The sequence below is a fragment of the Camelina sativa genome, chromosome 15 (assembly GCF_000633955.1).
Source record: "Camelina sativa cultivar DH55 chromosome 15, Cs, whole genome shotgun sequence".
Taxonomy (NCBI): Eukaryota; Viridiplantae; Streptophyta; class Magnoliopsida; order Brassicales; family Brassicaceae; genus Camelina; species Camelina sativa.
The window spans coordinates 17,189,867-17,199,914 of NC_025699.1; the positions used below are offsets into that span (position 1 = coordinate 17,189,867).

Here is a 10,048-nt window from a genome sequence, read left to right on the forward strand (position 1 = left end):
GGAATTGTAAATTCTAGAAATCAAAATACATGGATTTTGAAATAACATGTTTTATCCTTGGATTTGAATCCTTCTATTTTACACTTTCAAATCCATTCAAATCCATTTAAAACATAATGTGGATTTTGAAATCCAAAAACAAATCATTGAATGAATAACATGGGATTTTAACAAGTATTTGTAAATCATGGAACCAATAACACATCATTTTGATAAGTATTTTAAAATCAATGATTGAATAAGACATGATTTTTGTCTGGATTTCTAAATCCATTAAAATCATAGAACCAATAACCCCCTAAGAAGCAGTATTAAATAACCATCTAAGGAACATTAAACAATATCAAATGTTTCAGAAAAAAAACACTAAAAGACTAAATCCAAGAGCTAATAATTATTATATATGTAGAATTAAGCTCAAGAGAATTGATACAACATATATGGCTAAACTTATATCATGTCAATTTTGAAAAGAGTGATGAAACTTCAGCTCATCTTGGGTCTTGGTAAAAAGAAATAACAACATCATGTGGGTGAAAATTCTACAACTTCACAAATAATTATCCTAATCCTGGACTGTTCATAAATTGGACTAATAATAAATTAATAACCTTTCATAATAAGAGAAACAAACAAAATTGAGAGATTCTAACCAAGAATAAATAAGAGAAAACAAACAACAATGAAGACTTTTTAGTTGTTTAAAAAAACAAGATATGTAAAAAAACAAATAAGATATTTTAATAAAATGATTGGTTGTAAAATATATTTTACTAAATTAAAATAATACTAATATTAAAATTCAAATTTTATATAAAAAATAGATTTAGTTGTGATGAAAAAGTTTATCTTGATAAAACAAACTTTAAGATTTCACCGATGATATGGTGGAATATGTTAGAATTAACATTAATTCTATGTAAGATGAGTTAGATGATAGTTTTAATCTCTTTTGACACTTCTAGCTCTAAATGTGTAAACGCAAATATTAAATTACCAAGTTATACATATAACTTGGGGACAAATATAAAAATATTAGAAATTCAAATTATACAACTTTCATAATAAAGTAGAAAGCCTAAAAATCTAACATCACTATATGTTTTTTAAAAAAAAATCACGGGTTAAATCTTAGTATATATATACTTTAATTGAAAAACTTCATATAAGACTAACCAATCATGCAAAGCTTTACACAAAGATAAAGCATCAAAGGGGGTGAAAAAGTTGTCTATCTTTTCAATTTCTCATTCATCCATTTTCGCATGATACCAAATTTCGTGATGAGACCATATAACTCGTTATGGTTTCGAGTCTGAGGGGGTATACAAGAAATTAAAAAAAAGTTAAAAATAATAACCATGGACGTTTTGTTTCTTTCATATAGTCTTCTTATATAAATGATTGAATATTCAAGTTACTTCATAAGAAATGGTTTATAAGTTTTATGTTACTTCAAAGCCAACATTATTATCTATATACAGCTAAGTTTTTTTTTTCATTTTTTTAAATTTTCTGATGAAGCATCATTGTCAAGAATAAAGCCAATACTCCATAATCTAGAGAAAACATATCGTTGCAAAATCTTCTCATTTTATGTTAAGTTCAAAATTTCATAAAACATCTTACAGTAGAACCTCTATAAATTAATACTCGGTAAATTAATAATCTCTATAAATTAATAAATTTCTTTGGTCCCAAGTTGAGACTAGTGTAATTTTGGACACTATTCGATAATATAATAAAATAATAATTTTTTTGAAACTCCTTTGTAAATATATAGTCCCATCAATAATATAAATTAATAATTATATAAAATTATCTAAATATATGTATATATCTACACATTAATTTTTATTAGAGTTCATTTTTAATATTTTTACTATATAAAAATCTTTGAGTGCTATCTTGAAAACATGATAATTGTTATTTTCATTGTAATTGACTTTATAAAAATATTAGTTATAAAGATTAAATCTTATTTTAATATTTTTTTTACCAAATTAGGAAAGTCTCTCTATAAATTAATAATTATTAATTTATCGATAAATTAAAACCTCTATAAATTAATAAAATTTTATGGTCCCGACTTTATTAATTTATAGAGGTTTTACTGTACTTTTCTGTTTCACATCACATGCCATCATTGTAAAATAATTGCGATAAAACTGTTTTGGTTTGGTTTGGTTGGAGTGTAGTGGAAGCCTACGGGACCCCATATTTTCCCTAACATTTTTCAAATTGACTGGGAAAGCTACACTACAAATCATATAAATTATGTCCTTTTGTTCACGACGAAAATATGTCCTTTTACGTAGAGAAAACTTTATCTTTGCTTCTAATTTCAATTAACTAAGAAAAAATAACAAAATAACCTTAAATTTAATTCTGTAAGTAATATGTAGTTGAAATATATATCTTGTGGCGAGTCATCTGATGATTTTCTAGTGTAGACGGTTTTTTCAAAGAGCCAAATCAAACAACTTTTAAAGTGTGATTTGACTGTAACGAAAATTGGTGGACAGGAAAAAAAAATCATTTTTAAAAAAATGGAAGATACATGGTGGAAATAAATAGACGTAAAGCTTCCGAGGTGAAAGTAAAAAAAAAAAGTTCTTAAAAAAAAAAAAGAAGGAAAGATAAAAAAGTTTGTCTAAAAATGGGAGATCACGATAGGACCAATCTTTTAGCTCTTCATGCCTTTCGCTAAATGTTGAAGCAAAATATGACTTATCGATATCACCCATTTGGTGGTGGCCTTCTTAAAACAATCTTTACATACGTGCACGCTTGCATAAATATATGATATATCTATGTTTTGATTTTAACTATACAACTATTAGTGAAAAGATATATCTATCGTCATCCATAACAGTTTTTCTAATTATGATGACATATTACACTAACGAAAGTTTGGAACTACAAATTTATCATGGAATAACCTAGAGAACATATCTAGTTTTATATATAGACTACCAAATTATTGTCTATGAAAAATAGGGACAAATGGTGAGATAATTTTACTGGAACGAGCATGTGCAGAGACTTCTAAAAAGCCTTGAGTCAAGCACAAATAATATATGAGGTGCATGCATGAGTTAATTGTTTCTAGTACATCAAACTTTGTTTCATCAACGGTTCAGAATTACTCTCATATATGTTCGTGGACCTAAGTTTTATCTTTGTAATTTTGTTAAATTTCTAAATATATATTCTTTTGTCACGAAAGTCAATACTCGCTTCGTTTTTTTTTTAGAGTTTCACGTAGATTAAAAATTTGTATAAATTAACAACTTTAAGCTCATAAACAAATTTGCACATGTAGAAGGAGTATATAACTAGATAATGTACATGTACTCACATCATAAATATTATAAATACAAATTTGTGCCGAGACTATAGTAATATTTATGCGTGCACAATAAGTCAATAACTTAATTATATTTGCTACCTTTATATAATCAAACGATTTCGTCTTTTATATGTTTTCAACATTCCACCTTTTCTATAGGATATAAAACTTTTCACCAATATTTATACTTAATTACATTCATAATAACTTATGTTTACTATTATAAAATCTGTAAATTTATAAGTACATACTTATCTGTTGAAAAAAAAAAAGTACATACTTATCTACAAATATAGGTATAATCGGAGGTTAACCTTATGTGTGCCGTGTAATTGGAATCTTGTCAGTTGTTGTCAATGTGAATGGCATAGCAACAAACAATGCAGTATGAAATAAAGAAAACATAAAGAAGAAGCCTAAAATGACGAAAATGACCACGACGTACAATCGTTCTCGTTGGTATCATTCCGAGAAAGTGAAGGGACCCATGCAATCCACGTAACGGAGACATGCACAGTCTCTCTCCCATACTCGAATAGTATTGTTTATTGTTCCACTGTCTACCAAATCGAATATTATTATATCTTCGTAACATTTTAGTGATAGATATAGCACGAAAGACATGTTTGAAAAAAAAAATATAGCACGAAAGACATCACCAGATGATTGCTTCTTCCATACACTAATGGCCGTCATCACCGCCCTTTTTTGTTTTAGACGCTTACTCTTATTCAATCAATCCTATTATTTGTTTTAAGCTAATGTATAAAAATAAACTTTTACCAAAATGTACCAAAGTAGACATCTATGTATATATGATTCTTTAACAGTTAAACAGCATACATGTATTTATGTATCATTGACATCATGCAACAAAAAAATGCATTGGGTTAATTAAGGATCCGATTCTTTTTATTCTATTGTCCATTAGAAAAATTGTGATATCTACCACATACTATCAATTTACATATTTCAATTTAATGTTTTTTATAAAAACTTTTAAACCAAATACTGTTTTATTCTCCTGTATTACTGTCCTCATTTTTTCAAATTGTGTCAATTCATTATGTTCTAATTCGGTGGTTTTGATAAGACATACCCGAAGTCTGTATAGCAATTCCCTTCTGATGTATATCATTCATCACATTTCGGGTATATCATATCATAGTATTAACAAACGGGGTATAATTTGACTTTCATCCCTAATGAAAAGATAAGCGTAGTTTAATTATAAACAATAATTTGTCTACTTTGACTAGTATTTGATACACGTTGATATACAATTGGTGTTTGTCACGTTAGTCAAAGAAATATTTTTCTTGGAAAAAGAGAATATGAAAAGAAATGTAAAATTAAAAGAAGAGAAAAGAAAGCAAGAACCCTGCTTTCTTCCACCTCCTCTCCTTTGATTTTTATTTTATCACCTTTGCTTTTTGTCTAAGCTTTTTAAGATTCGCGCATAATGACCCAATTACCACTACACGCTTTGTCCTTTTCGTTGAGATTGCTCGTTCCACAGTGGCAGGCCTACCGACAATTCTATGTCTTTTCAGGGGCTAAACAGTAATATCCATCCCAAAGAAAATTAGGAAAATGTTTTGTCTCGCGTTGTTCAAACCCTAGTCTGAATTCACCATATATGTCCATTCACTCCAGGCGATATCATGCTTGCAGGGTGCTTTTGGTAAATTATATAACTTGTGACTATTCTGCATACATCTTTAATTTAGCATACGTTGTTTGGTTTACTTTATCAATCAAATATTCACGAGTGTGAAAATTTGAAAACCTCTCTCTCTCTCTCTCTCTCTTCTCCTTTTTCTTTGTTCTCTTTATCTCAAGCTCATTCCTCTTCTTAGTTAATTACTAGACCTCTCTCTCTTTTGTTTCATCTTATTCTTTCTTCGTTTTTTGTTTTACTTATCTCGCGGCTCTGACCAGCTCTCAAGTTGTTCGTGGCTGGTTAATGGATATTGAACCCTCTTGGGATCTTGGGGGGGTGGTTTCTTTTTCTAAATTGCATGGCAACATCAATTGACCAAACCAATACCAAATCATCACATGCTCGTGCTCTTCCCCTTCTCCTCATCTTCTTATCTTTCCTTCTCTTCATTAGCCTTACAATCCCCATGACTCGTCCTCAGGTCACATCTACGGTTGCTCCTTTTAAGAGGGTTCTCCTTGAACCTTCGGTTTCAGCTTCAGTAACAATGGATCTACATCCAAACGCTCGCACACGACACAGCCGCACTTCTAGAAGGAGAGAGTTTGGAAATGATGCTCATGAGGTTCCTAGTGGTCCAAACCCTATTTCCAACTAGGTGAGTTGGCACATCTGGTTTTACCGGTGAGTTTGAAGGATAAGTTATTATAGATCAATATTATATGTATATTGGGGAAGCTTCAGATCGATGAAGATTAGAGAGAAGCTTAATTATTATGGATTTTGTTTTTTTTTTTTTTTGGCTATGAATTATCATGGATTTGGTATATATATCTTTGGATCGATCAATTTGGTACCCTTCCATTTCCTTTTTAAATCTTTAGTTCGTTTTAATATTGCTTCCTCCATCTTTTAAGTTGAAGTTAGAGTTGTAAAGAAGAGATATACTCTAAATGGTTCACTTGTGTGTATGTAGCCACCTCTAATATATTTCCTTCGCAAAAGCATTTGGTGCATATAGAATCCTTGGTTATTAGATTTATCTGATGATAGTTAAATCATTAGTATAAAACTTGGACCATTGACCAAAAGACCCTATTTGTAACACTAAGTGAATGACATTGAAGATCTCGAGGGATTTCCCAAATAATTGTTGGATCTCGTTTTTTCCGGACAAAACTGTCTCCTTTCTGAATATAAATCTTGAAAAGAAAATGCAAAACAGCTATATCCGATATCAATTATCTAAAGTAGTTTTCTTTTCTACCGGAAAAAGTGATAATAATCTTTAAATAATAACAATAATTCATGTTACTATATGGACCCTCCGATATATTCATACATACCAACCGGTAATACGCTGTACGATTCGACACAGAAGTGTGAAGCCCCATTTATTTTTTACCTGAATTGTTTTGTTTTTTTTTTCTACTTTTTTTTCACTATAAAAGAATATATCCAAAAAAATGTGGATCAGCTTTTTCTTTCGTTGGGTTGAACGACATGGGACTGTAGAAGAGAAGAAGCAAAATTATTAGACAAGAATCACTTCCTAACATAGCTTTTTGTCTTGTCAAAGCACAGTGTCCCAGAAGAAAAACCAAAAGCTAAATAAGAAAAAGTGATGATTTGATAATTATAATCGTATCATTTTCTTGTTGTTGAATTATATGCCATCAATCATTTGCTTTATGATGTTCCACTTTTCTTCTCTTTCTTTCTTCTTCCGTGTATATTGTATTTGTTAACGGCCTTGGTTTCCTTATGTTTATTTTACAGAGCTACGATTTTGATTGAATAACAAATATATACTATGTTCTGCTTTTCGAAATTTACAAAAAAAAAAAAAGAGTATTATTTTTAAATTAGAACTGAACTGATCGTGCATATATCCAAGTTATACGCCTCAATAGTTGTTACATTTTAAGAATGTGTATTGTTACATATAGAATGTATATGCACAACAATATCAAACATCTATCTATACTATTAATCGAGGAGCATACTTAGGGATAAAAAATAAATAAAACATAACATATATCCATATTACCAAACAGACCCAATTATTTGCATAATTAAAAAAAAAAAAAACATCTTTATCCGATATATTTAGTACTTTCTAAAACGACTAAGTCAAAAGAGTATAGTAAATATTTCATACAAATTAAACCTATTAACAAATTTATTGATTTTTTCCTAAATTCTATATATCATTAACTATGAAAATAATCGTAGTTAATATAATGCCATAATAAAATCATGTATTTATAGGTGTAGAGAAATTAATACTAATTGAAACTGAAAAATTAATATAATGCTTAAAAATCGTGATATTAGAAAATATTCAGCCATGATTTTAGGAAAATTATAATTAATCCAACTTAAGCGTAACAAGATAGTAATGACTATAAAAGTAAAGTACTATTAGAAATTTAGAACAACCCACAATACTTCTTCCAAAGAAAAGCAGACCTTGATATAAAATTGAAAATGCTGGAAAAAGTCAATTTCAAGATTAAAAATTTCTTCATACCTCACAGTCATATACTGCAGTATTTGTAGTGAAACTGCAAATGTTTTGGGAATATAAACTTTTAGAAAAATAGTATTTTTGTAAACTTATAAAAACAAATGTCTAGCATAATTCTTATTCATTTTTTCTTCTTACATACATTATATATTTAGCGGCTTCTGTTTTTCTTTATTTAGATTCAATATTATCAACGGAGAAGGTGTTCTCAAGTTTTATCTGACCGAACAAGTTACAAGTTTAAACAAAGGTAAGCTTATTACATAATTTTTGTGGAGTGTAAATTAATATATCAAATTATATTAAGTCTGTGGTATGTCAGGTACGAAAAGATGAAGATATTATCAAGAGCAATTGATAAGTTTGTAATCAGCATTCCCAAATCCAGGATCTCCAAAGAATCAACAAGTGGTAAAGATCTATTTATATTTCATCTAAGTCATTTAAAAATAAACTCTAATTATGTGTATGATAAATCATGTTGGAAAAAAAAAGAATTTCATTTTTTTCCAACATATTATGCCAATCATGTATAAATTTTTACTCAATATGACCTAATTCATGTTATTTTATTATTCTCTTATACGTTTTAAATTGAATTTTTATTGGCAGATATTAGCAGACAACTCCAGAGTTCCAAAAAAAGTATTGATGAGCAGTTCAAACTAGAACCATGCTGAATCAATATTCTGGAGAGTGAAAAGTGAGGGAAGCTCTCAACTGTGATTTTACAAAAATATTTCATTAGGGAAAGATAAGAAATGGAAATATAGCTCACTCACTACAAGAAAACACGCCTTTTGCGAGGATGAGTTGCGACGGAGGATAGCTCTCGCAAATTTGCGGTGGATTTGCGACGGATGTACGAGAAAATAAAAATACCTAGCAACTCCTTCGCAAAGTTTTGAGGAAGACAGTCGTCGCAAATCCGCTGCTCAATTGCGAGGCATTTACGACAAATTTGCAGAAAAGGTCACATTCCTCGCAAATCACTCGCAAAATTGCGAGGCATTTGCGAAAACAGAATCCATAGCAAATTTGCTACGGACATGCGAGTAAATTGTGATAGCCATAGCAAATCAATTGCAAAATTAGGAAACTAATTTTTTATAAATATTACAAAATTAATATAATTATTCTCAAATACATTTCAATGTTTTCATATATAAGATGAATTATTCTGAAATACATTACTATTAATGATTAAAAAGATGAATCCAAGACTTATAATCAAGGATAGGGAAAGCAACACAAAATATTTGGAGAATTGGACAATTTTTTGGAATATTTGTCAAATATATGTCTCAATGTAATGAACATATAGGAAGATAGTTAGAAGATAGTTAATGATTAGAGGAAGATGCAAAATTGGACAATTTTAAAATGTTTGATGATAGAAAAGAGAATAATGAGCCTATTGGACATTATAATATACTTGAAAGTTTATTTGAATAATTTTTTAAAATCATTTTTGATGGTTTTTATAAATTAGATATTCAAGGTTTGCGACAAATTTGAAAGGGTTTTACTAGTTGAATAGCAAATTCCTCGCAAATCCATCGAAAATTTCTCAAGTCATAGCAATTCCCTCGCAATTTAAACCCTTGAACCTAAACCCTTAAGACTAATTACATTAATATTAATGATTAAAAAGATGAATCGAAGACTTATAATCAAGGATAGGGCAGTGCAACACAAAATATTTGGAGAATTGGACAATTTTTTGGAATATTTGTCAAATATATGTCTCAATGTAATGAACATATAGGAAGATAGTTAGAAGATAGTTAATGATTAGAGGAAGATGCAAAATTGGACAATTTTAAAATGTTTGATGATAGAAAAGAGAACAATGAGCCTATTGGACCTTGTAATATACTTGAAAGTTTATTTGAATAATTTTTTAAATCATTTTTGATGGTTTTTATAAATTAGATATTCAAGGTTTGCGACAAATTTGCGAGGGTTTTGCTAGTTGAATAGCAAATTCCTCGCAAATCCATCGAAAATTTCTCAAGTCATAGCAATTCCCTCGCAATTTAAACCGTTTAACCTAAACCCTTAAGACTAATTACATTAATATTAATGATTAAAAAGATGAATCCAATACTTATAATCAACGATAGGGCAGTGCAACACAAAATATTTGGAGAATTGGACAATTTTTTGGAATATTTGTCAAATATATGTCTCAATGTAATGAACATATAGGAAGATAGTTAGAAGATAGTTAATGATTAGAGGAAGATGCAAAATTGGACAATTTTAAAATGTTTGATGATAGAAAAGAGAATAATGAGCCTATTAGACCTTATAATATACTTGAAAGTTTATTTGAATAATTTTTTAAAATCATTTTTGATGGTTTTTATAAATTAGATATTCAAGGTTTGCGACAAATTTGAAAGGGTTTTACTAGTTGAATAGCAAATTCCTCGCAAATCCATCGAAAATTTCTCAAGTCATAGCAATTCCCTCGCAACTTAAACCCTTGAACCTAAAC

General features: G+C 29.1%; 1 protein-coding gene and 1 long non-coding RNA gene across 2 annotated transcripts; both read left to right on the top strand.

Annotated features, from left to right (window-relative positions):
* On the top strand, positions 5,040 to 6,019 carry LOC104747038 (CLAVATA3/ESR (CLE)-related protein 41-like). The gene has a single exon (XM_010468606.2). The coding sequence runs from the start codon at positions 5,374 to 5,376 to the stop codon at positions 5,671 to 5,673; it is 300 nt and encodes a 99-aa protein (XP_010466908.1). The 5' UTR covers positions 5,040 to 5,373; the 3' UTR covers positions 5,674 to 6,019.
* LOC104747039 lies at positions 7,725 to 8,441 on the top strand. Its single transcript, XR_761079.1, has 3 exons — positions 7,725 to 7,795; positions 7,868 to 7,956; positions 8,158 to 8,441. It is a non-coding gene; the product is annotated as an uncharacterized LOC104747039 (long non-coding RNA).